This window comes from Mastacembelus armatus, chromosome 8, assembly GCF_900324485.2.
Source record: "Mastacembelus armatus chromosome 8, fMasArm1.2, whole genome shotgun sequence".
NCBI classification, from domain to species: domain Eukaryota; kingdom Metazoa; phylum Chordata; class Actinopteri; order Synbranchiformes; family Mastacembelidae; genus Mastacembelus; species Mastacembelus armatus.
In genome coordinates, this window is record NC_046640.1 from 16723171 (window position 1) to 16748107 (window position 24937).

Consider the following 24937-nt stretch of genomic DNA (forward strand, 5'->3'; position numbering starts at 1 on the left):
TTTGTGTCACAGTTTCGCATCTTGTTCTGGTTATTTAAGTGACACATTACCAAACCTCACCCAGAGGCTCCCTGGGCCCCTGGACCTATACCAGGGGTCTCTAACGCCAGTCCTCAAAGATCCCTGCCCTACCCACTGCTGATTACCTGGATCAGGTGTGTTCAGCCAATCAGAAGCTGCAAGGGCAAGGATAGCTGGAAAACAAGCAGAACAGTGGCTCTCGAGGACTGGAGCTAGAGACCCCTAACCGATACAGTCCACCCAACAAGTGGATAAAAGTCAGCTATTCAGCACCATCTACTGACTCTAAATGGTACAACAGCTTCACCTGTAACCTTTACCCTCCGACCTACATGCTTTTAAAAATAGTGATATCCTCTTGCAAAGGTCCCCGTTATGCATAATATAGACAGACAATGATAATTTTAGAATAATAAAAAATTTAAAAGTACCTAGTCTTATATTGACCTCTATTTCGCCATTACGTTGTATTTTGTGCGCATGCGTCACCTCGAAAGGAGAGCTGTCGAGGTCGAATTGTAGGATTTCTTCAGTCTTGGTCAAAATAAGGCAAAATGCCTACAGACTTTGATAAGGAAGCGTATCCATCGCCTCCTCGGCAGACTCCGGTTGTAGAAAAACAAAACGCGCTGCCAGACCCAGCACTGATTTTGTCCAAACTCTTCTATTACTCCGTGGACCTGCCCGTCACCAAATTTAGAGGTAAGCAAAGCTAACAGAGCTAATGCTAACTGGCTAGCACAACAACACTGCTATACAGAGGAAAGACTGCTGGGTAGACCAAACCTGGACCTATTCAGACTTTTTAGACACGTCTGCTGCTTTGGAAATCATTACAGTAAAACCATTACAAGGTTCTGGTTCGCAGCGATAATCTTCAGCGTTAACTAGCTGTATTTGAACTTTTAGCGATGTACTATGCTAGCTAGTGTCATTCATAGACGTATCACAGTGACGTTAACCGGGGATCGGACTGTGCTTCTTCCCTCATCCAGGTGTCATCGAAGGTTGTCGGATTAAAAACAGGTCCGTGTACTACCACCAGCAGTTCCGCCGTGTGCCTGACTTGACTGAGTGCCAGCACGGGGATTACGTCTGCTACTATGAGGCAGAGATGCAGTGGAGGAGAGACTAGTGAGTAACTGCTGGGACACACATTCAGTCATTTAGGAGGAGATTTTATGCTGAGTAGGCTATGCAGTGTTGAATAGACAACACAAAGTATCTAGTAAAAGAAAACATTTACACATTATGGATCACAAACGTACAATGTTGAAGTTTGTGTTTTTGTTTGTTGTAATTTGATTCAATGCAATCGGAGGTCCCAATAAATCGATACAATGAGGGCCTAAAGGCTTGTGTTAAAATCTAGTTGTAATATCTAAGGCACAATAACATCAGGGTTTACCAAATTAAATTAAGACCTTTAAGCAAAGTGGACTTCCTTACTGACAGTCAGGTATGATGGCTTAGAATAATAATTTTTTCACTACTTTATCAGTTTCTAATGGCATTGATCTGATTTATTAATATTTTGCTGTGTAATCCCAACCTTGTGACAGCATAACTGTACCCCTCTGCACAAAGTGAGGTTCATGGTATGGTAAACTTTGACTGGCTGCACAGAGCAGTTTGTGTAATTGTAAATGCACCTACCTGGAAGGTTACCTGCATCACTATGATGAGTGCCAGTAGGTTTTCATTATAAACACAAAGGACATCCTTTAAGCCTGCCTAACAAGCTTTAGCTTCTCCTGCAAGACACTGCACCTGTCTTAGAGATGTTGTATTCACTCCTCAGTAAAGTGGACCAGGAGATTGTGAAAGTGATCCAGGAGCGTATGAGGGCCTGTCAGGCAAGAGAGGGAGCCAGCCATGAGCAGAACTGTGCTAAAGAAATACAGCAGTTCAACGAGGTGACCAAGAACTTCCTGTCACGCTGTAAGTACTGTGCTGCTTGGAGCCATATTAAAATATAAATATGAGTTTATATTTAATTTTGTTACTATACAATTAATTCCTTCAGTAATTTATTAGGCAAAAAATTCATTCTAGTTTTAGCTTCTGAAAATGTTAAACTTACATATTAGTGAACTTTTAAGTTCTTTATATAAATTGGAAGAAGACTTTTGAGGTATGCACCTGAGAGTTGGGGAGAGTGTGATCGACACATTAGTTTTCACTGTTTAATTCTTGCTTCTTTTTTTTTTTAAATAGATGGAGACTTGGGAGCATACGGTAGTGGGAGGAAATGTCTAATGAAGCAAAAAGAGCGAATGATCGCAGCTCAAGCCCAGAGTGCTTAAAAACAGCTCCATCTGTCCTGTGTAATAATTGTAAAATAAAATGTATGTGATAAATCATTTGAGCCTGTCCACTCTGATTTTTAAACACATATTTCAAGTGTGTGGAGGTCTGAGCAACTCTCTTAAACTTTAAAAACCATTTGACAAAAGGGATCTTTTTCAATTTCATAGGTGTAATTCTTTTCAAAGTTAATGGGCAAATGCAAACATGCAATTATTTACAGTATGTTTTTAATTATACCAACATTGTCCTTAATGTCAGTAATTCAAAACAAATGCAATGACTTTACTACAAGTACGGACTGCCTCCTTAGGTGCTTATTAATTTACACCTGTTCTCTCACGATCTCAGCACATGCAACATGAGACATACCACAACATTGTATTTCAGAACGTTTATTCAACGATTCTCTGTACAAAAAGTTTAGGAGGTAGCTGCCTGGACAGCCTGTCCCCTCTGAACAGACACCCTGGTGTGAGTCTTGGCCAGATGGTCAGTGAACTCCTGCAATAAGAACATTAAAAAGACTATTAATACATAAACTGTGCATGCCATAAACGATGAATAATCAGTCCGAGCTGTGTTCTGACCTGGTACGGAGACTTTGTGAAGACAGTCTCCTTCCAAAGATCAGGGGTCAGGTAGCTGTAAGTCTTAGAGATGGCATCAAAGGTGGCCTTTGCTGAGGGGGGAAAAAAAGAAAAGAAAAAAAAAAAACTCAATAGAAGCTTAATATAGAGCACAAACAGGAATCTACTAGCACTATTTTGATAACTGTCGAGCACTGATAAGGGGAACAGAGGAGACCACTACAGGTGTCTTTCTGCCGTGCATTACAATACTCATTCCTTTTTCTCCTGATAACGACAACTACACCATTGCAGAGGTGAAGCTGAGCAGAGCAAGGAGAAAACCAGAAAAACCAAATACAGATTAAGATCCAGGGCTCTCAGAAAACTTACCGAAGTTGCCGAGGGTGGCCGTGCATCCCCTGGCAGATGTGTAGCAGTCATCAATCCCAGCCATCATGAGCAGCTTCTTGGGCACAGGAGCTGACACGATGCCGGTACCACGGGGGGCAGGGATAAGACGCACCAGGACAGAGCCACAGCGGCCAGTCACCTTGCAGGGCACAGTGTGAGGCTTGCCAATCTTGTTACCCCAGTAACCTCTCCTAACTGGGACGATGGACAGCTTGGCCAGGATGATAGCCCCACGAATGGCTGTGGCCACTTCTTTGGAGCACTTCACCCCCAGACCCACATGGCCATTGTAGTCACCGATGGCAACAAAGGCCTGTAAACAAAGTCAATAGTGTTAGACTTGGGCATCAGCATTACAGTTTACATCAAATTTCAGTTTTTGTTTTTTTAAATAACTCATGGAAACACTGATCGCAAGATCATAGCCTTTTCAAAGACTTTTAGAGTTAATAAACCTCACCTTAAACCTGGTGCGCTGACCAGCCCTGGTCTGCTTCTGGACAGGCATGATTTTCAGCACCTCGTCTTTCAACCCAGAACCCAGGAAAAAGTCAATGATCTCAGACTCCTGTGGAGCACAAATAATCTGATTTGAGCATGAGCTGGTCCACTGGAGCCATTAAGAGAGAATATCTGAGTAAATTTGCCTGCTTGTCTCCATTCATACATTGTGACTCATTTTAATCATGAATCAGTGTCTTATAAAGAACCATGCAACAGTGGACTTAGTCCTATCCTGCTTTAATGTTACTGCTTACCTTGATGGGAAGAGAGTACAGGTAGATCTCCTCCAGGGACTTGATCTTCATGTCTTTAACCAGGCGGCCCAGCTTGGTGACGGGCACCCACTAACACGGAAAAATCGGCATAATTTCAGTTATACGTCACTCGTCGCATCAATGTCAACACACACTACAACAATTAAAATAAGCTTTTGAGTCTCAAACGTACTTCCTTGTCCTCGGACTTGCCACCCCGGGCACCGCGGCCCCTACCACGGCCTCTGCCGCGTCCACGGCCCCGACCGCGGCCACCGGCGCCAAAACCTCCGCGAAAACCTCCTCTACCACCGGCGTCGTCCGCCATTTGCTACGGGAGAAACAAACTAAAATAAATACATCAACAAACATTTCTTTTAACGTTATCTCATTCAACACGAACGTCGCCGCCATATTCACCGCTCTTAGCGTCCCTTAAAAACTATCATTATCTCTAATTTTACTTTCCTGAGCCAATAAATTTGTTAACTGTTTAAAACAACATTTTCAGATGCGACTTTGAATGTAAAGCCTTTAAGTTTGGATGACCGATGCGTGAGATAACGAAGGATTTTAATTGGAGTGAAAAAACACACTGCACTTACGTGATCGATATAACAGGAAGAAGGCCTGCGAGAAGTTCCGCGGGGTTTTGTTGAGGGTGTTCTCGCGATAATACACAAAATGCCCTCTACCGGTATCTGTTTTAAAACTCAGCCTATACTAAATGATTGGAGTTACTTTTTATTTAGATGCATATGGTAATATTTTTTAGTACCATAGCCTCTTTTACTTTAAATTTTATACACTAACCAGTTTATCAATTTTTAAGCAAAATTATTTTCATTAATAATGAATATACATTTAGAGGTTGAGTTTCATATATACATTTCACTACTCATTTGAATAGCTTCATCAGTCTGAGAGAAAGCTGGTAAGGAATCTCAAATTTATCATTCAGGTTGGTTTTAATCTAATGGTAGATTTTTGTGACCCCTCTGATCCACAAACTGGGGACAGAGTGTGTCCTCCCTGACATTTGATGTGTTTCTTAACTTCTTGGGAATAGATGAAAGGGCGCCTGGTGGACTAAAGATAAGTTATGTCTGAGCCCCCCACCCCTGTTAGGGCAGGGTTTTTCCACTTGAACATGTATGGCTTCTCTGACTCCTCTCTCAAACCATCTATCTTCTCTGTCTAGAATATGTACACACTGAAAATAAATGTTGGTTGCAGCCTCATATTTCTATGATGCAATAGTATGACTTTGTCCCAAGTGTGTCAGAAGCTCCCTTTAGAACGAAGATATGTGATGTGGAAGACCCCAAGTGCTACATGAGCAATTATAAGTTTAGAGAATGCTTAGTAATCATTTATTTATTACCTGTAGTCTCCTGGTTTGCATTGGCCACTAGAGTTGTAAAAAAAATTAAAAACCTGCCCCAGCCTTAATGATTTAATTTGTTGTTGGAAAGGGTGCACTAATGCACCCATATGTGATCACTTGTCACTTGTCAACAAAAGACCAGGCAAAACTATGATGACATAGTGAGATTAAATGCTTTATGAAAAAACTACAGTGCAAAATTGTTATAAATTCACTCATATTAATCATAAATGTACATATTCAAAAACACACACCTTGAAAGAAATGAACACATGCCGAATTTACACACAGCAGTGGCTGCGGTACCAACCAGCAGCAGTAAATGACTCATCTCTCAGGAGTTGCTGTTGTTGCTACTTGCAGTCCCACTGAAGCTGCTGCTTTCTCCGAGGTCCTCCTCCTCCACTTCATGCAGATCATCCATCACGTCCAGGCTCTCACAGATCAGCCCTATCTGCCTCTTCATGTGGGCCATGGTGCTCTGCATCTTCCTCATCTTTCTCTGCAGTGCAGTGGCAATGGCCCTGTGGTTCCTCTGTCTGGCTTCATACTCCTGTCTCAGTTGCTTGTAACAGTTGTGCTGAGCCTGGGTGCGATGGGAAAGTATTGTCCCACAGCCCATGTGGCAGGGCTGCCGCCAGTGTTCGCAGTGGCGTGCGTGGTTGTCCAGGTCCTTTCGGAGGAGTTGCGCTCGACAGCCTTGGTACGGACAAGGGATGAGCTCGTACTGGCAGCTCATACTGTGGCAGTACTGCTCTGAGAGTGGGAAGGTCTCTGAACACCCCCGGATCTCATTCTTACACTGTACAAAGCCAGAAACAAGGAAAAACAAAGCAATCAATAAAGGACGCAGTTCATATACATGCCTACAGGAGGAAACCATTGTAAAAATGTTATTTGACTTTATCCTTTAAGTACAGGTGAGATTGCCAGTGCTATAAGTATTCAGAGCTTTCACTGAAAAAGCAGCAATACCTATGTGTAATTACATTACATTACATAGAAGGTCCTGCTATGACAATAGCATTAACAACTCCACTCAGTTGTTAAAATAAGAGTTGTCACAATTACAGAGCATAACTTTTTGGTTTCATCCAAATTTCTCTATGTATACATATATAGAAATTCAACACTTCTGTTTTTAGTTTTATACCTTGATCTTCAAGCGTCCAATAGATTTGCTCAGCTTGAACATGACAAAAATCAAACTTGGGTTAACAGGCTTTCTGCAGCAGGGGCAGGTCTCCTGCCTATGGGGGATAAATAACAGTGATTCCTGTTCTTTTCTAGCAGCCAGACATATGTTGTGATTTTACAGCATCCTTGTCCAGTGGTTTTGGTCCATGTTGTGTTTAGTACCTCTTCAGCCACTGTAAGATGCATTTCTTGCAGAAGATGTGGTGGCATGCAGCTCTTACTGGACACTTGAGCACTCCCTGGCATATGGTGCAGATCAGATCGTAGTCTGGAGTGTCCACAAACTGCTCAACATCATAGCCCCCACTCTGTGTTGACACCTCTGGGTCCGCCTGGATGTGACCAATGTAACCACTGCTTTATTCTGGGTTATCACAGTGAATCAGTATGTTTTTCAGGGAGCTGCTAAATTAAAATAAGCTCCCGTGGAGATGGACAAACAATACCCCCGAGCCCCACCCCACACCCCAGTGTGGTGTTTTGAACATAAGGGCTAACGACAACAAAACAGAACTATTCTGGAAAGTCATATGACTGATCACATGATTACAATAAGCAGTTGCAATCCGTTTACCAATTTTTTTTTCAAAACAATAGACCAGATAATTACAACATGCCTATAAACGCATGATATTTCAGATTTTTTCCTTAATTTAATTTTAATTAATTCAAATAAAAAATAAAAGCCTGATTCATACAAAACTATGTTTCCAATGGAAAGCAAATTACAGCGTTCACCTAAAATAATAAAACAGCACTTGTCCCCATATTAATACGTATACATATGGACCTGTTTCAAAATTGACCGCGAAAATCTCCCAGTAAACGTAAGAAATAAAACTCATCTTAAATAAACAAACATAAGCTGTTGTTTACTCACCATAACAACCTCCTGTCCTCACCCTGTCTCCATCCCCGGCGCTGGTTTACTCCATATCGATCATCTCACATGTCACACACAGAGCACACACGTGTTATCAATGCAACACACACATGAACATTCCTGACAATACATGAAGGAGCGACTGTGTCTTTCTGTGTGCGCGAACAAACGCAGTAAATCGTATAAACTAAGGGAGAGAATGGCGCTTGTCTTTTCCCCGCTGTTCTAGCATAAAAGCTCAGCCTGCACATGTCAAACAGGGACTTTTAAACACGGGTAGCTCCAGCATAATCTATTCTTCTTAGCCAGGGAACAACAAAAAAATATAGTTATTTATGATACACTAATGAACTCACAGCAAATTCCATCAAACTATCAGTTTACGTGCTTTATGTTACTGAGTTTTATCTATTTACGCGTTGACCATAAAGATTTTATTGTGGCAAGTCCTGATATCCTTTGGCCAATCAGAGCTCCGTGCGCTTCGATGACGTCCAATGTGAGCGACTCGGTTATCAACATGCGGGATGGATGTGTTGACTGTAGCCAACGTGTGAAGTGACGAATAAGAAACTTACATTGCTGTGGCTGTCACAATTGTAGGTTTTAGTAACTGACGTGGGCAAGATGGCCAAAACAAACCTCCAGTTCAAAACAAAGTAAGTTGTTTTGTTATGTGACCCGCCAATGCTGCAAACATTGCTAGTTGGCTAACACAAGCTAAGCTAAAGTATCAGTTAAAGTGGCTAATGTTGCATCTTACAGACACATTTCGGTTGTTTCCTTACAGTTATGCAGTTTCCAGCAAGATCGAACCGTTTTACAAAGGGGGGAACGTGCAGGTGAGTTGTCTGCTTTATGCTTTGCTTGGAAAGTGTGTGTTGCTGAAATCAGTGGGGATTAAATGGTGACCCATGCTCAAATGAAACACACTAGGCAAAGCTTCTTCTCATTTGGCTTTAGAAAACATTGCCCCTTTTTGACAGGCTGATCAAACAGTAGGATTGTCTGCCTGTCCCTTTAATTCCTCTGTGTTTGTCTTATAGGTCAGCAAAGATGAGAATTACATCTTTTGCACTTGTGGATCTCATGTCAATGTTTTGGAGATCAGCACAGGAAAGATCGTCCACAGTGTCGAGCATGTGAGTCCAGAGTGTTGGGGTGGGGTTGGGGTTGACTTTGAAGTCCAGGAATTTATTGTGTTGGCTTATTTTTCTAGTTTTCTCAATATCCACAATAAATAAATAAACACATTTAAAATGTATCCTGGCCAGTGATAGCATGTCTGTCTGTATTTTTGTTTAGGATGACCAGGAGGACATAACATCATTTGCACTCAGCTGTGACGATGAGGTAAGCATACACCTGGAATTACTTCACTGAAAGTCACTGTGTAACCTAAATTGAAAGATCAGCAGTATGGTTTCAGTATTTTCTAACATCTGTATACAGAATATGTGGTTTGAATTCAGTATGTCCCTGCTCTGTGTCCCACCACAGCTACTGGTAACAGCCAGCCGGGCTCTCTTGCTCAAGCAGTGGGACTGGAGACAAGCTCAGTGTACTCGCTCCTGGAAGGCCATTCATACAGTTCCTGTAGCTAGTATGACCTTTGACTCCACATCTACGCTCCTAGCCACAGGTGAGTAAAGGCAGGATTCATGAGAGTTCATTATTTCTCTTGTTGCTCATGTTTCTGTGTGCTTTGTGCTACACAGCCAAATCAGTTTATAGAGTATGCTCTTGTTGTCCTTCAGGTGGCTGTGATGGCACCATTAAGCTTTGGGATGTGGTGAAGCAGTACTGCACTCACAACCTGAAAGGATCATCTGGTGTTGTACAGTAAGTAACAGCATGGAGATTCTTTCTTAAAATAGAGTCCCATTCCTTCTCTGTACCGCTTAGTCGAATTATTGATGTAGGGAAAATAATGAAATTACATAATCAGAATTTCTTCTGAGTAAATAACACATCTGTTATTAATTATCACTGTGACTGTCAAATGTGCTGATGTGACAGGACAGTTTAAATCAGGACTGCACCTACAAAATCCTGTATCTTACTATTGTCTTACCATAAATGCACAAAAACAAGCTGTGACTAAAGGCAAAATGGCTTTTAGAAAATAACAGGGGAAATAAACTTTTTTTTTAAATTTGTAATTAGTAGTTTTATGTAGTTAATTTGAAATGAATAACTAGAATTTGAGAAATGTTTTTTTTGTGCAATAGTGTCAGACAGGCTCTTAATGTTGGTTATATTGAATAAACTCAGAAAAAACATGAAAAGTTAACAGATATCATGTTTAAGTACATGTTACTGTTTTGTTTTAAACTATGTTTAGTGACCAGAAATAACAATTGTGAGTGTGTTTTTGAATCTTTTCAGTCTGGTCCAGTTCCACCCTGATATCAACCGGTTGCAGCTGTTCTCCTCCTCTCTGGACTGTGGCATTCGCCTGTGGGACTTGCGCTCTAGTCAATGTGTGTGTGTGCTGCAGAGTCACTACAGTGCTGTCACCTCCCTCACCTTCAGCTCTAATGGTGCCACTATGGTCAGGTACTGGACATTGTGCCACACAAGAAATGGCTAGTAATTTACAATGTTTATGATATTTCAAGCTTATAAACGGATGTGTTTTAAAGCTGTACTTTGCTGCACTACCTACCTGTAAATTATGTGCTGATCATTATTTATTTGATCATTATTTATAGCTCGGGCAGAGATAAGATCTGTACAGTGTGGGACCTGAAGACTCGGAAAGCCAAGAGAACAGTACCTGTCTATGAGGTAAGATTGAAAATGCTGTGTGCTGATATTCACTTTTTATAATTTCTCTGATACTGTGTTTGACTAATTAATAACAGATTTATGTGTGCCGCAGCTTAATATATGTACGTTTTGTTTGTCTCCAGGCTGTTGAAGGTGTTGTGCTGCTGCCTGAGAATAAAGACTTCTCTCAGATTGGAGTAAAGAGCAAAGATTTGCATTTCATCACAGCCGGCAGCAAAGGTTCATCACTTAGACATTCTCCACCATTAGTCCAAGTAGTTGCTCTCAGTAAGTCTCTTAAGCCACAATATGTTTTTCTTTAATGTACCAATTCCCCCTTCCTCCCTGTAGGTGTATTGAGAGTGTGGGAAGCCAGCACAGCACGCTGTGTCTACACCCAGACTCTTCCCTCTTCCACGCTCAGCTCTGCCTCTGAGGACGAAGAAGAGAAGGACGGCGATCCCCGCAGTCTAACATACCTGCTGCACCTGCCCACCTCCTCCAGATTGGCCACAGTCACAGCAGAACACAACATAATGCTCTACCAGCTGCTTGATCTCACCACACAGCAGCAGGTGGGTACTGGGAACACACGTGGGTTACTTCGATCTAGTACTGATATTTGTTGTTTGGAAAATAAATATCAAATTACAGTACTGGTGAATATGTCAAATAATTTATTAATGTTATTTTAATTATCCACTGATTTTATTACAATTGCATTCCCTTTTTTAATAGTTTTTGAACACCTTCCCAGACACGTAGGTCTGGTTTGGCAATATATGCCAAATTAATGGGCATTTTCTGTCCCTGTTGCTCCGCCTGTCTCTCCTGTCACAGTTTGTGGGTTACAATGATGAGGTGCTGGACGTGAAGTTTCTGGGTAAAGGCGACAGCCACATTGTGGTGGCCACCAACAGCTGCCAGCTAAAGGTGTTTGAGCTGCTCACCAACAGCTGCCAGATTCTCTATGGACACACAGGTGCGTCCCCAGCAGAGGGCAGCATGTGTATTTGTCTATGTAGAGTGCATGTTAAAACACCTCACTGTATGTTCATTCATCTTCAAATGGGCAATAACGTTCCGATGTAGGCATAACTGTTTGTAGCAACAAAAATGGCACACATGTAATCAATACTTTTCATTATTTGTTTGGGCTGTATTGAACTACAGATTTTCAGTGCTCAGCTTGAGTCTGCTTTTGCAAAGTTAATAGTTTCTAAAAACTGCAATAGGAAAAAAACTGGATGATTGAAGATGAAAATCTGACTATAATTATGCATATAATAAATACATAAAGAATAATGTAAAATACAATTGAAATTCTATAACATTTGATGACAATACGGTGGCAGCAATAGTGAAAAGGAAAGCTGTCATTAGAAGAAGTGAAAGAATTCAGACCTCGCACAATCAGATTATCTTACATTTGTGTTGCTACAAGGTTGAGTTGATGGGTATGTTGGAAAGATATTTTTTCATTGTGGTTCTTGTTAAACTACTTTATCTATTTATCTACAGATACTGTCCTCTCGCTGGACGTGTTCAAAAAAGGCTCTCTCTTTGCAAGCTGTGCGAAGGTGAGCCCACAGCTGCACTATACTCTGACACTGCAGACAAATAGTGGAAACAAAGAAATAATAACCCTCTATATTACTCATGCATGGATTCCACTGGCAACACAAACAGCCAACACGTCCACATGTATATGTTGAGGGATTGATAAGCCACATTGATGAAAACAATAACTTGCATGGTGTGTGTGTCTTCAGGACAGGTCAGTGCGTGTGTGGCACATGGACAGTGACAGTGGTCATGTGCGATGCGTGGCCCAGGGCTCCAGCCACGCTAATGCTGTGGGCTCCATCACCTGCTCCAGGTAACACATGCAACAACACGTTTCCTTATCACCTGTATGAACAGATAAAAATGAGTTTATCAGTGTTCAAAAATGATGAAAACTCAGTGAATCTTAGTCACTCTGCATTTGTGATGAATGATCATTTGTGTTTGTTTGCAGGATGAAAGCGTCTTTCATAGTGTCTGGGAGTCAGGACTGTACTGTGAAGGTGTGGGATCTACCAGCAGACTTGTCAGCGACCGGGACAGGCATACATCAGCTCACTGCCCACACCACAGAGAAGGCACATGATAAGGTACAGAAATTTTGCACACAAGATGAAGTAGAAACTGTTAACACACCTTTTGTTAGGTGTATATTACCAGTTTTGTAGAGAAGCTATATTACAGATCAAGTAAGAGCTGAGTATGTCAATCCAGGGTGTGTGTCCAAATTCTTTGCTTGGCTTCAGCTGATTGAACACACACAAATGCTGTTTGTAAATAAGAAGGTATTTCCTCTTCAGATTCATTTGTCTTTGTGCATAGCCACAAAGCCCTTGTTTAATGAGTGGGCACTGAAACAAGTTAGCACCCTTGTTACTTAACACTTTTATTGTAAATCTCAGAAGCCAAATTTGTAATGCCTTAATTTGTAATATACTAATTTGGTTAAATCGCACCTATTGTAATGAGCCAGTAAGGACACAAGTTTAATGCTTTCCATGTGATGTATTTTAGTGTCTTCAGAAAAAACAAGCTTTTGTTGACATATAAACTTCTAGGAATGATTTGTGTGAGGCAATTTGTTGTCACTCCAGTTCCATCTTTTTGTGATTTCTCATTTCTTGTATCCCCAGGAGTGGTCTTACATTAGGTGTGTTTTCATTGCTGTATCTTTGTGTTGTTAAACACCATGAGTATAAATTAATGGGTTGGATTGGGGATCAACATGCAGCTGCCGAGGTAATACTTTCTTCGGTTCCCCTTTGTTGCGGTCAAATCTCTGTTTTCGACTCCTGCAGTCACTGTGAATTTCTATACTGAGTTTGAAATAATTTTAGAATTTCACGGGTAATGTGACAGATCATATCTGTGAGAGTTGTCTGTTCTTAAAGTCAGACTTACCAGTTTAAATTTCCATATTCAACTTCCCCTGTCAAATTTATTAAAATCACCAATTTTAGGTCTTACTGGTGCATGCTTAAGCCAAGTGTTTAGAACCATGGTGTTTTTTTTTTTTGTTTTGTTTTTTGACCAAATGATGCCTACAATGCTTTTTTTTTTTAAAATGTGCTGGAAGTATGTGATATTTAATCACATATACAATTTTTGTTTCCTGTTTCCTGCATTTTTCCATTTGCTTGACAGCTTTCTTTGTAATGTGAAGAAGGGGAATTTTTTTCACTGTTTCCTCTCTCCAATGGAAACAAGGCATGTTACCGTCTAGTCACGTGCGGCTCCACTGATATCCTCTTCTCTGCAATAGTGGAGGAAATTTGTTTGCACAAGAGGTCAGCTGGGGAAATCTGGTCATGGCAGATTTATTTATTGATTTATTTTTTTTAAACATTTGGACTGATGATGAAGTGAGAAGACACAGTTTTGTCAATACAGGGCAGACATGCCTGAGTTTCACAGTCTGTGGTTCAGCCTTAGAAACAGTTTACATTATCACCTGTTGGGATGAATGATTGATCTGAAGTCATTTTCATTTGATCGTGTCAGCTTCTCATATAGTATGTCATGATTTATTGCTTATTATTGTCTTAAATTACAGGAAACTCATATTTTAAAGTTTGGACCGTTAGTTAAGGAAAACTAGAAATGTGAAGGTTTAATTTTGACTCTGGATGATTATGGTGGTTATTTCTCACGTTTCAGTCAGTCAACTGTGATGAACTGTGTTCATCTGATGATGCTTAGATACTTTGACTAATATGACATTTTCACTGCAGGACTTGTGTATGTACAAGGAAAATTTTTACATCGTGGCATATTATTTTATATAAGTAAATGTGGTTCTTGGAATTGTGGTGGAAGAAATGGATTGCACAAATTGTAGTTGTGCAATTGTAACAAAGACACACACAGGTGAGTCAGTTTCCATCTGTCTCTGTGTAAACAGTTTAATAATAGATTCTTCTTCTTGTAAGGAAGTGCAGGAAATGTCTGGCAAGAAGATGGGAGATAGATTTCAACATACCATTGTCTGTATCACAGACAAAGAGATGTAAGAAATAATTAACAGTCTGTCCATGACCAGTTTAAATTTCCATATTCAACTTCCAGATGGCTTAGATCCCCTGTCAATTATTCCTCTTTCTGCATTCACAGCCCAAACTCGAGCTGATAGAGCCTTTTCAGTCACAATTATTGTAAACTCCTTACCATTTATTGCTGAATCCTCAAAGAAAACTCCCTTTTACACTGTATTCAGCTTAATGAGTACCCTCTTACTTTATTTTCTGTAATTAATTTTAAATTCTGTCCTATTTCAAGATATGTTACATTACTTTTGACTGCTATTTTATTTTTTTCTGTAAAAGCACTTTGGTCAGCTCATGTTATTCAGATGTGCTCTGTAAATAAATTTGGCAGGACTAGATGGTATCTTGCACCTGTTTCTCACTGCCACCCACTTTCTTTTTCATTTCTCAGTACCATGTCTTTTATTTTTATTGTGGATGTCTTCTTTTAATTTTGTTTTTACTAGTATTTGTGAGAAGCCATTGCACTTTTTGTAATTTCTCCAGGATGTAAACAGCGTTGCAGTATCACCCAATGACAAGCTGCTTGCCTCGGGCTCCCAGGACCGCACAGCCAAGCTGTGGTCACTGGCAGGGAAGGGGAACCTGGGTCTGCTGGGGGTGTTTCGGGGCCACCGTCGCGGCGTCTGGGCGGTCTGTTTCTCACCTGTTGACCAAGTGCTGGCCACCTCCTCTGCAGATGGCACCACAAAGCTGTGGAGCCTGCAAGACTTCAGCTGCCTCAAGGTAGAGCCATGGTTGATTCACAGTGTGTCACTGATGACTAACATGACATTTCATTTCAGAGATGTTTTTGGTTGTGAGGTAGAAATGATGGATTTTGTTTTAGACCTTTGAGGGGCATGATGCATCAGTTTTGAAGATTATCTTTGTGAGCCGCGGCACTCAGCTCCTCACCAGGTAACCCCATCTGCCTCTCCCATCTGCAAAGCTTTTCCATTGTGGAGAAATTACTCACTCAATACCTTAGAAAACAGGGTGTATGTAATTCACACTCTTAATTATGCCCTGTCCTTAGTGGCTCAGACGGTTTAGTAAAGCTGTGGACAATAAAGACCAATGAGTGTGTGAAGACTCTGGACGCCCACCAGGACAAAGTGTGGGGTCTCCACGCCAGCCACAAAGATGACAAGATGGTGACTGGGTCTGCAGACTCCAACATCACAGTGTGGATGGTAAGTGGGATTTTACTGAAGCTCACCTGTTGTTTAGAGCACATGTAGAGGTGTGTAAGGTGGAACTTCTACAAAGCCAAAAATACTGATTTCTAGATTGTCTTGCCATAAGTGTTGTTTTTTTTTTCCATCTTCATGGGTGGAGCACATTTCACAAATGTTCTTTGCAGTTGAATGCCATTCTGAGAAGTAGAAGTAAAAGTAAAACAATTGAAAAAAATTGCAGCTGGATGAGTCAAATATCAGTGATAAGTTGACTGAAACCTGTCCAAGTGCATATTAAATGTCCCTTCCAACCACAGCTCAGAACTGGTGTATTTCGATGTTCAGTAGTAAGTGAACAGAGAACTCTGGGTTTGTGAATGTGAAAGTGGAGTGACTTGTGGCCAAGTATGGTGACCTATACTCGGAATTTGTGCTCTGCATATAACCCATCCAAAGTACACACACACACACACACACACACACACACACACACACACACACACACACACACGTGCCCGTGTGTTGGAGTTGGAGGTTTGGTGCCTTGCTCAATGGTCTCACCTCAGTCGTGGTATTGAGGGTGGGGAGAGCACTGGCTATTTACACCACCACCATCAACAATTCCTGCCGGTCCTGAGACTCGGTTAGTATGGTGTGGTTAGTATTCCCATCAGGTCAATAAGAGTTTAAAAACTTAAGCTGAAAGGTCTTGGTCTTTGATCAGTGGTCAGCCAGTGACCACTGATATGTGTCAGTGATCCTGTGACAGAAATGCTAATCATCCAATAATCACCACTAGGATGTCACTGAAGAGGAGCTGGCGGAGGAGCAGGCCAAACAGGAGGATCAGATACTCAAGTAAGTAATAAGCAGCAAGTGTGTCTCAAAGGTCAGTCCTGGCAGGCCATACATGTGTGCAGGAGAATCTGCTTTAGATAAGAATGAAGGTATTTGAGGTGTCAGGCAGTTGATTTGTTTTAATGTACAGGTTCACCACAGTGGTTTCTTTGTTTCATGTGATCTATGCAGCACAAATATAATAAATTTTGTGTGTAAGTGCTGATAGAAAGTGGATTTCTTCAATTAGTCCTAGATTTTTTTGTGTAAAAAAGGCACAAAGACAAAAAAAGGTTATTTGTGTAGCATTTCGTGCACAAACGCAAATTAAAGTGCTTTACGTAGTGCAAGAATACAAATGTCATGGAAGAAATATTTCTGTTTGGAAAGTACAAATCCAGAAACATCACTGAGGAAATTAACTGTCTCTGTTATCACCTTGTCACAAAAGAAAACACTGAATGACATGTAAGAATTAACTTAAATGAACTCCTCGCTCTTCAGAACAGTTAGACCCACTGTCGACTGTATCATTGCGGCTTATCATAGCTGAATGTGTACTTTAAATGTGTCTGTGCATAAACACACGCCTGTATGTCTGTTGTGTCTGAAGGCAGCAGGAGTTGTCCAACCTGCTTCATGAGAAGAAGTATCTAAAGGCTCTCGGCCTCGCCATCTCTCTAGACCAGCCTCACACCGTGCTCAGCGTCATCAAAGGTAATTTATGTAACAGCTAATTATTTGCTTGTACAGCACATTCATTCCATCCTCGTCCCCATTTTTGTTGTGTTCGTCCATTATAAAATATTAGATTATCCTGTACACAAACTGTAGTCTTTTATCTTTTCATCTGTGGTTATTCCAACAAGCTGTCATCTCTCACTGTGAAGCTGATGACTGATGCATAACCTGACACCCAAACATGGGCCTGTGAACACACACGCACAACCCCAAAGTGGATTCCACAGAGTTCTGCTCCTTCGACTCAAAAGCTCTGCTTGTCACTCCATGACATAGATCAACTTGTCATAGAACATGTCATGTGAAACAAAGAAAAGACAGTGGCCTTTATTAGCTGAATACCAGGAACATGTGTCGGTACACTGAAAGCATAGACATAGAGGTTTTGGGTATAATGCTACTGTGTTTATAATATTACTGCAACTGAACTTTTTTCACACACCATCTGTGAATTAGGTAAATGATAATCACAATCACTGCAACCCAAACATAGACTTTGACATCTTGTTCTGTATTCCAGCGATCCGTCAAGGAGAGGACAGCCACGAGCTGTTGGAGAAGACACTGCTAAAACTTCGTGTGGATCAGAAAGGTAAACAGAAAGATGAAGACCTGATGATAGTGATTCAGTGTTAAAATTCATATTACATATGTACCTCAGTATTTTAACAATGGACCAGATGTGCTGGCTTCTTTGATTGTGAAAGTAGCTGAGGTATTAAAATGTTGCCATGAAACAGTGCCTGTCAGTGGAAAACTAAACAAACTATTTTCTTACTGTTCTTTCCTGTCCACCACATACAAACCTATTATGTCTTTACTCAAATTCAGAGTCGCTGTTGCGCTACTGTGTGGTGTGGAACACCAATGCCAGAAATTGTCTGGATGCCCAGGCTGTCCTCCAGGTGCTACTCACACACTTGCCGCCTGAGGAGCTGCTGCAGTACCAGGGTGCCCGAACACACCTGGAGGGACTCATCCCATACACAGGTCAGCAGAGGACGTATTAATGTTTGTGTTAGGCAGAGGAGAGAGCTTTAATCCAGGTTATATGATCAAATTACTGAATTAAAAACATCGCCCCTCTACTAAGCTCAGACTTTATAGCACAGTATAGCATGTTCATACTAGGAAAAAGGACATATCAATGTAGTGGTGACTCCATTCCTGTCTTCTCTGTGTGACGGTCTCAACATCATAAATGTTCCTGGTCCTAATTCTAATTTTGGCTGATGGTGTGAAACCTTGGATTTATCCCTTTTCTCTCCCTCAGAGAGACACATGCAGAGGATTGGACGTTTGCTACAGGCGTCCATGTTCCTGAACTACATGTGGCAGAAGATGAGAGTGGCTGGGGCACCATCCAGGTGAGAGAGTCATTTAATCTCTCAAGTCTGGAACCAAATCAGCTCTTCTCAGTCCACTGCCTTGTTTTTTCCACTTGGTAACAAAATATTCTGTCACGATCTGCTGGTCTTTATGTGGGTCAAGCATGTCAAAAAGTATGTGATCGAACTAGTCAAAGCCTCCAGCAACAAAGACTGGTTGTGTTTCTATCTGATGGGAATCCAGGAAGTAGGAAAGCTTGTGGTGTTTGCCAGCGAGCAACATTCTCAGCCTTAAACAAGGCATGTTGCCATGTTGTTGATTGGAGTGCAGTGGCAGCTGGATCTGAAACTGGAAGATAGTGTTAACTTGTTAATGTAAAATGTTTGCCCAACATATCTAAAATGTATTGTTTTTATTTCTTTACATGACTTTGTAAATTAATTTCAGTTAATGAACCTAAATCATTTTGGTATATCCTGTGTAGTATGGGCCACGATGAAGAAATGGATACCACTCCTCTTGAACAGACCACACCTTTCTTTATGATCGACAAGGAGAAAGGAAAAGGCAGCAGCGAGGAAAGGCTGGGGGATGGTGGGGATGACAGTGATAGTGGACAAGATGAAGATCCACATTCCCCTGTTGAAAAAGAGGATGAGGAGGAGGACAATGAGGTCAGCGTCACTAAGAAAGCTTCCACAAGTGATGGGCGAGTAGAAAATGGAGAGAGTACCAGAACAAATGGCAACCACCAGTCTGAATGTGAAGAAAGTTCAGAGGAAGAAGACATAGAACAAGATGACAAGGATCAAATTAAAACAGCGAAATGTCTTCCAGTTTCTTCTGCCCCTCAGACTTATGCAAGCTGACCGGAATCATCACCAAGCTGAACACAAGTGACTCATTCCTGGAGAGAGAAAAAACCCTGGAGGTCCTCTTATCTCAGCCCATTAGCTGCAGTGGCACACTGAATGCAGGGCAGTGTAGGTAGAGGCAAGTATTGAATGATAATAATGCAGATCCAGTGCCTCTAATGCATTCTTGTTGTCAGCAGCTGAACCCTAAAGACTTTCAGCTTTGGATTTTAAACAGGCTTTGTGGACACTTTGTAGGCATTTACACAGACAAGGGAGCAGGTAAAAAAAAGTTGCATCAACAGTCAGATCTTTAACCAGGATTGTCTTGATTTGCAGACACAACTATCTAATTTCTAGATCTATATTACTGTCTTGACCTGATCTACTGCCCCCATCAAAGTACAGAACAGTCCTCATACATTTTTTTATGTCATGACTGCAAATGTTTACAAAATAAAAAATATTTTGGATTTTGTGTTACAACCTAACATTTTTTTTATTTTGCTGAAGCAGCAGGAAGTCACAAGCTGTGGCTGTTTTTAAAACCATAATTGCTTAGTGGAAACATGGTGAAAATTCCTGTGGGTCAATCTTTTTAGTCCTATCCACTGAATTAAATGGCTGCACAAACGGACAACAATTGATTAAACTTTATAATGCATTAAAAAATTATTGGAGAAGGTACACAAGAATTTACATAGTGAGACTGTGGAGTATAAATGACGTGTGACATGCAAACATGTACATCATCATCTTCTTCAAGTAGAATCAACTATAGACATTATTTTCCAGGAAATTGAACCAGCATTTCAGAAAGTCTTTTATTTCTCTGCAGTCACAAGAACAAATTGAATCATTCTCTGTGCACATGCAAGATGCATATAAGGCACAACACAAAGTTTCCAGTATGGAAAATAACAGATTGTTAAAAAAGTGAGTTGTGAATGTTTAATTATCTTGTTTAATCATTTCTGTCTAAGATAATTCAATTTAGCTGATTTTGTCAATGTTATAAGCACATTTTTTTTCATACTTGTTAAAGATTATTCAAATGGCATTAGCAAAACCACAAGTCGGTGTCACCAGAGTAGAACACAGTCTCTCTTCTATTGTCCACATCAATCAAAGAAATATTGGATTTAACACAACTCTATGCTTAGGCCACAGAAGAGAGTTGAAGCTCTGTATTAATAAAAAAGCCAACATTGTTATTTAGCGACTCAGTATCTCAGTCTGAGTGGGTGACAGATTGCCTCCGCTTGCATTCTTGCGGGTGATAGTGGTGCAGCGGGTGAGGATCTCCTGAGCCTGGGGCCGGGGTGGCACCTTAGGTGTTTTTATCCCCTTGTGGAGGTTGGGATCAGAGACAGACATTATTTTCTTCGCTGGGTTTGTTGGGCTAAGGTGGCTGCTTCCCATGGGCGGAGGCGTACGGCTGAGATGCAGTTGTTCACTGCTGGCACTGTAGCTCAGGTTGAGGGATGAGCTCTCTGAAAAAGAGCTAAGGTCATCACTGAAGCTGACATCGCTGCTGCTGCTTCCAAAGCTTCCATCACTAACTGCTACCAGCCTCCTGCCATGTTGTTCCTCTTTTCCATCCATCTCCACCAGGATAGTGGGTAGAGGGGCATGTTTGGCATTGCTAGGTGAGGTAGAAATGTTGGTATCAGAGGTACTTGGTGTAGGCTGAGCAGAAAGTTGCAAGGACGGGACATCAAGAGAGTGAGACCGCAGCTTCCTGTGTGGTTGGAGAGGGTGGGGTGAGAAAGACCTGGCAGGTGGAAGCTGCAGCATGTTTCCTTGCGAGCGGCTGAGCTGCTGGCAGTGTTCCAGCTTTGAGGAGGGGGCTTGGAGGGTGGCGGAAGCACGACGATGTTGATGGGCGGCTGTTAGGTGGACATGAGGGTAATTATGGGGTTGCAGGTACATGGTGGGGATGTAACCAGCTTTACCATTGTATCTGTTGAGGGGGAAAAAAGACTTTAACTGAAAATCTGGATTGGTTAAAAGTTTATGAAATCAAACTAGTTCTCATTCCTGTATTTCTAGTATTTCCCCAGACATTTCAGTATAAAAGTGGCTTCATAGTTTGCCCTTTGACCAGAAATGCAGGGAATATCTAAGGAAAGCAAACTTGCTTCTTTGTCTCTATGTGTTAAAAACAGGCACTATAAAGTAAATCAAAACCTTCTGCTCTTATTTTCAGACTGCAGTGCTGCAGGAACTTGTAAATCCAGCATGAGCACAAATGCTGCATAGTATGAATTCTTGATGCTTGTAACAATAGACAACTCTTTTTGTTTACATTGCCTGTCCTAGATTACTGTCAGGGCAGCGATCCTCACTGAGCCTAATGTTTGCTGTCTTCCTCTGCCTTATGGACGATGCCTTTTATCAGCCATTTCCATTGGCACCTCTCTATAGCAACAGCTATTCATGACCCTGTCTTATTTATCATGTTTACCATGTTTTTCTGGCATTTTCAATGTGGTCTCTCTGAGCCATCCTCAGGGAAGAATGATGTTTAGGACTATTTCTTTTAGTCTCACCAGGCTTAAGAAGAGGCCTGATGTAAACCCTTGACCTAAAGCTGAATGTATTAAATACCTGATGAGCCACCAGCCGTTGTCAGACTTCTGCAGGACCTTCACCACTGCACCAATGGTTACAGTTACCTCATCATCTTTGGTGGCCTTGTAGTTCTTGACTGCTGTGTACAGCATTCCTGAGTGGAACAAATTACTTTAAGCAATAATGACTTGACTAACTTTCCCACACTAAAATAATAACGTGCAGGTAGGAAAGGTAATAATTTTGTCTGGAGAAAGTACAGCAGAAACTGTATCTATGCATGTACCTCTTTCCAGAGTCTCATCTGTGTCATCTTCATCCCAATCATCATCATCATCATCATCCAGCTTCTCCAGGTAGGGGGCAGGGAACCACGCAATCTGCTTCTCTTCGTTCTCCACCAGCCACCAACCTGAACACAAGCACACATTTAACCAGTCCATGACGGATATGGGCCTACGAGGCGTCTTACAGTCATTAACAGGACATTGACATGTCTTTACTCACCTGCTTTATCTTTGATAAGCACGTCCACATTTTCATCCACCGCCACTTTGAAAGGTTTGTTCTTGGTGTCTTTGGTTTCATACAGGGCCACACATCGGTATGTTTCTGTGACAAACGGCTGGGTCACGGTGCCACTGCCACTATGTCCTATGTTTGCTTTTTCATCATCTGATGGTGTGATCATGATGCTGAAGATAAGAGTGGCAGGTTGGTTAATACATGTTCATGTCTGCTTTCATTTGTATTTTGGCCCCTTTATGTTAAATGAGCCTGGCTTTCACAAAGGTACCTTCAGTGGTGTCAGGTACTGTCTGGGCTGGCGTGGGCAATAACTAAATTTAGTTCAAGACGTATTTAAATATAGTGAATGTATTGCACATTTTGCAATTCTAGTCTATTTTTATCTAATATCTACAGCTTCATTCACACAGGACATTTTACTAGTGAGAGATAATTCTTGTAAATGGAAAATGCCAGCTGTAATGGAAATTACATATATTTTCAAAAGATAAAAAATATATATTCTCAAGAGGAAAGTGGAAACTTGTCAAAGCCCAGTGCATTTAAAGGCAACCCAGCTGACTAAATGTCAGCACAAATATGTAGAAGGTTGTCTCTGATTTGGAACAAATAACCTAAGTGTAGACTTTGAATAATGTTATCATGTCGATGGACTGAGCACAGAGCAAACTCTCCTCTGAGATCCCTGCACAGACCTGATGTTTAACCTACCTGTTCTTAGAGAACTCCGGCTGCAGGTCCTGGTCTTTGGGCTGAAAGAACCCGATGAGGTCTGCACACTGACAGACCCGAGGGTCGCAGCTCAAAAGCTCATTACAATATTTCTGCAAGAACTTCAGGCGTGCGAGAGACTTTGTGGGCCCCCTCCTCTCTCTTCCTAGCTTTATTTCATTGTCTAAAGAAAATAAGATGCCTCACATCAAAGCATGTAACAGTCTGGAGCTACGTATCCTAATGTGATGTGAGACTGTGTGATGTGACATGTAGATGGACACTTACCTCGAAATGTGGGGATGATTCTGTCAGATTTATTCAGTTTATTTGCTGCTGGAAATTGTTTCTTCAATTGTCTCTGGAACAATAAATGTGATCAAAGGTTACACAGCTGTTTTTGTACACTGACACATGCAAAACAGGATTTTGACGCGTGTTTTATACTCACGTGTATTTTCTTGAAATCCTGAAAAGTTCTGTAAATAACAACGTCGCTCTGATCCGACCAAAACACAGAGGCCACGTACATCTGGAAAAGGTAATGCAGATGTTTTCTCAAACAATGTAGAAAAACAGACACAGTCCCACAAGAGAAACTAACTGTCTACACTTACTTTACTCTTGTCTTTGAGCATCACTCCAATTAAACTGACGCTGATGGGAAACCGCTGAGCCTCCATGAGTTTAACAGCGATAAGACCAAGTGTGCAGAAGAGTCCAGGTGTGAGCTCTCAGCCTCGCCCTGTTTGACACTGGAGCAGTGATCCGCTGCAGGTGGATTTATATATTGTCCACCTGTGCGTACGTGAGCGCACGCACCCAAAGTGGAAAATAACATAATCTCACTCTGAAATAGCACACATGGGCGAGGTTTGCAGCACATTGTTTCGCCACGGAGATATCTAGTGGCCGTGTTCCAGCTTTCATCGACAAAGAGCATGTTTTTAGTGATGAGGTTTCTTGGTAAAATCCTGATAGACACAGAGACTCAGGGCTGAGTGGTGTGTTGTTTGGGTGAGGGGGACAGAGCTGAACGAGACTGGAGCAGGTGCATTTAGAGCAGAGCAGTTCTGGGTGCTCTACATAATGAAAGCTGATGAAAATTAGCTGTGTGAAACTAATAACAGTGCTCTAAAAGAGCCACTAGCCTGTTATTTCCCACCAGAACACATCCAGAGGAAGGTGAATCAGTTTATCTGTTCAGTTTTTGCAATTTAAATTTCGTGTTTACACAAATGGGGCTTCATTCTCTGTGTAGCACGTTTCCTATGTATAAAGACAACGCTGTGATTAGTTGACAATGATTTTTAAAAAGGTTTATTGATTTTGTGCAATGGTAGAAAGAGAAAAGATACTGAGTAATAAATGACAATGGTCATTGACTGAAAATATTCTATAAAGAAAAAAACCAGGACACAAATGCTCATGGAGCAAGGAATTTATAAAATACAAACATATGCTCTCATACATTTCCTTGAGTGCTTAGAAATAAAGTGTTTTTATGCCACAGCACACAGATAAAAAAAAACGCTGTGGTTGACAGGGCATGAAGCAGTTTCTTAGAACTGCATTCTCTTGAGACACAGGATAAAGATGAACATGGGGGTGTGTTGTGGAATGCAAGATGACAACTGATGATGACAGTTTCTCAGGAAAAGGACTCGACTGCAGATATGAACAATCAGCCTTTATTAGCTTGAGTTAATGTGTGTTATCAGTTCACCTCCCTTTGTCTATGGTAGAATTCTTCTCAAGTCAGAAGAGAACAAATCCTAATAACACT

The 24937-nt window shown here is 41.3% G+C and overlaps 5 protein-coding genes across 5 annotated transcripts; 2 read left to right on the plus strand and 3 right to left on the minus strand.

Moving 5' to 3' along the window:
• The first annotated feature begins 482 nt into the window (after positions 1-482).
• ndufb10 (NADH:ubiquinone oxidoreductase subunit B10) lies at positions 483-2384 on the plus strand. Its single transcript, XM_026325480.1, has 4 exons — positions 483-723; positions 1017-1155; positions 1823-1962; positions 2239-2384. Exons 1-4 carry the CDS (start codon positions 576-578, stop codon positions 2325-2327), a joined length of 516 nt encoding a protein of 171 aa, XP_026181265.1. The 5' UTR covers positions 483-575; the 3' UTR covers positions 2328-2384.
• A 323-nt stretch (positions 2385-2707) lies between these two features.
• Positions 2708-4816, minus strand: rps2 (ribosomal protein S2). The gene is made up of 7 exons (XM_026325476.1): positions 4675-4816; positions 4263-4400; positions 4070-4159; positions 3772-3879; positions 3291-3624; positions 2919-3010; positions 2708-2832 (listed from the first exon to the last, which is right to left on the minus strand). The coding sequence occupies exons 2-7, from the start codon at positions 4395-4397 to the stop codon at positions 2752-2754; spliced, it is 840 nt and encodes a 279-aa protein (XP_026181261.1). The 5' UTR covers positions 4398-4400; positions 4675-4816; the 3' UTR covers positions 2708-2751.
• Positions 4817-5657: 841 nt separating this feature from the next.
• On the minus strand, positions 5658-7768 carry rnf151 (ring finger protein 151). The gene is made up of 4 exons (XM_026325477.2): positions 7534-7768; positions 6816-6985; positions 6610-6706; positions 5658-6258 (listed from the first exon to the last, which is right to left on the minus strand). Exons 1-4 carry the CDS (start codon positions 7534-7536, stop codon positions 5791-5793), a joined length of 738 nt encoding a protein of 245 aa, XP_026181262.1. The 5' UTR covers positions 7537-7768; the 3' UTR covers positions 5658-5790.
• A 275-nt stretch (positions 7769-8043) lies between these two features.
• tbl3 (transducin beta like 3) lies at positions 8044-19824 on the plus strand. Its single transcript, XM_026325440.1, has 23 exons — positions 8044-8195; positions 8327-8378; positions 8583-8678; positions 8842-8889; positions 9037-9178; positions 9294-9378; positions 9925-10095; positions 10251-10326; positions 10452-10548; positions 10660-10883; positions 11149-11290; positions 11830-11888; positions 12081-12187; positions 12329-12464; positions 14904-15143; positions 15247-15317; positions 15436-15592; positions 16377-16435; positions 17028-17131; positions 17676-17747; positions 17987-18145; positions 18429-18522; positions 18969-19824. Exons 1-23 carry the CDS (start codon positions 8164-8166, stop codon positions 19351-19353), a joined length of 2808 nt encoding a protein of 935 aa, XP_026181225.1. The 5' UTR covers positions 8044-8163; the 3' UTR covers positions 19354-19824.
• A 320-nt stretch (positions 19825-20144) lies between these two features.
• noxo1a (NADPH oxidase organizer 1a) lies at positions 20145-23990 on the minus strand. The gene is made up of 8 exons (XM_026325456.1): positions 23769-23990; positions 23603-23683; positions 23440-23512; positions 23152-23335; positions 22420-22607; positions 22199-22324; positions 21949-22066; positions 20145-21301 (listed from the first exon to the last, which is right to left on the minus strand). The coding sequence occupies exons 1-8, from the start codon at positions 23832-23834 to the stop codon at positions 20554-20556; spliced, it is 1584 nt and encodes a 527-aa protein (XP_026181241.1). The 5' UTR covers positions 23835-23990; the 3' UTR covers positions 20145-20553.
• Between the last annotated feature and the right edge of the window lie 947 nt (positions 23991-24937).

Excerpts from the sequence above, each read along its gene's own strand:
- ndufb10 (XM_026325480.1), top strand. The coding sequence starts at position 576 with ATGCCTACAGACTTTGATAAGGAAGCGTATCCATCGCCTCCTCGGCAG. Across the intron at positions 1,156-1,822 it reads ATGCAGTGGAGGAGAGACTA|TAAAGTGGACCAGGAGATTG; the intron begins GTGAGTAACTGC and ends TTCACTCCTCAG. Across the intron at positions 1,963-2,238 it reads CAAGAACTTCCTGTCACGCT|ATGGAGACTTGGGAGCATAC; the intron begins GTAAGTACTGTG and ends TTTTTTAAATAG.
- rps2 (XM_026325476.1), bottom strand. The coding sequence starts at position 4,397 with ATGGCGGACGACGCCGGTGGTAGAGGAGGTTTTCGCGGAGGTTTTGGC. Across the intron at positions 3,625-3,771 it reads GTCAGCGCACCAGGTTTAAG|GCCTTTGTTGCCATCGGTGA; the intron begins GTGAGGTTTATT and ends CTTTGTTTACAG. Across the intron at positions 2,833-2,918 it reads TCACAAAGTCTCCGTACCAG|GAGTTCACTGACCATCTGGC; the intron begins GTCAGAACACAG and ends TTCTTATTGCAG.
- rnf151 (XM_026325477.2), bottom strand. Across the intron at positions 6,707-6,815 it reads ATCTTACAGTGGCTGAAGAG|GCAGGAGACCTGCCCCTGCT; the intron begins GTACTAAACACA and ends TATCCCCCATAG. Across the intron at positions 6,259-6,609 it reads TTGGACGCTTGAAGATCAAG|TGTAAGAATGAGATCCGGGG; the intron begins GTATAAAACTAA and ends GGCTTTGTACAG.
- tbl3 (XM_026325440.1), top strand. The coding sequence starts at position 8,164 with ATGGCCAAAACAAACCTCCAGTTCAAAACAAA. Across the intron at positions 9,379-9,924 it reads GGATCATCTGGTGTTGTACA|TCTGGTCCAGTTCCACCCTG; the intron begins GTAAGTAACAGC and ends GAATCTTTTCAG. Across the intron at positions 11,889-12,080 it reads TCTTTGCAAGCTGTGCGAAG|GACAGGTCAGTGCGTGTGTG; the intron begins GTGAGCCCACAG and ends GTGTGTCTTCAG.
- noxo1a (XM_026325456.1), bottom strand. The coding sequence starts at position 23,834 with ATGGAGGCTCAGCGGTTTCCCATCAGCGTCAGTTTAATTGGAGTGATG. Across the intron at positions 23,684-23,768 it reads TGCTCAAAGACAAGAGTAAA|ATGTACGTGGCCTCTGTGTT; the intron begins GTAAGTGTAGAC and ends TACCTTTTCCAG. Across the intron at positions 21,302-21,948 it reads AACGGCTGGTGGCTCATCAG|ATACAATGGTAAAGCTGGTT; the intron begins GTATTTAATACA and ends CCCCCTCAACAG.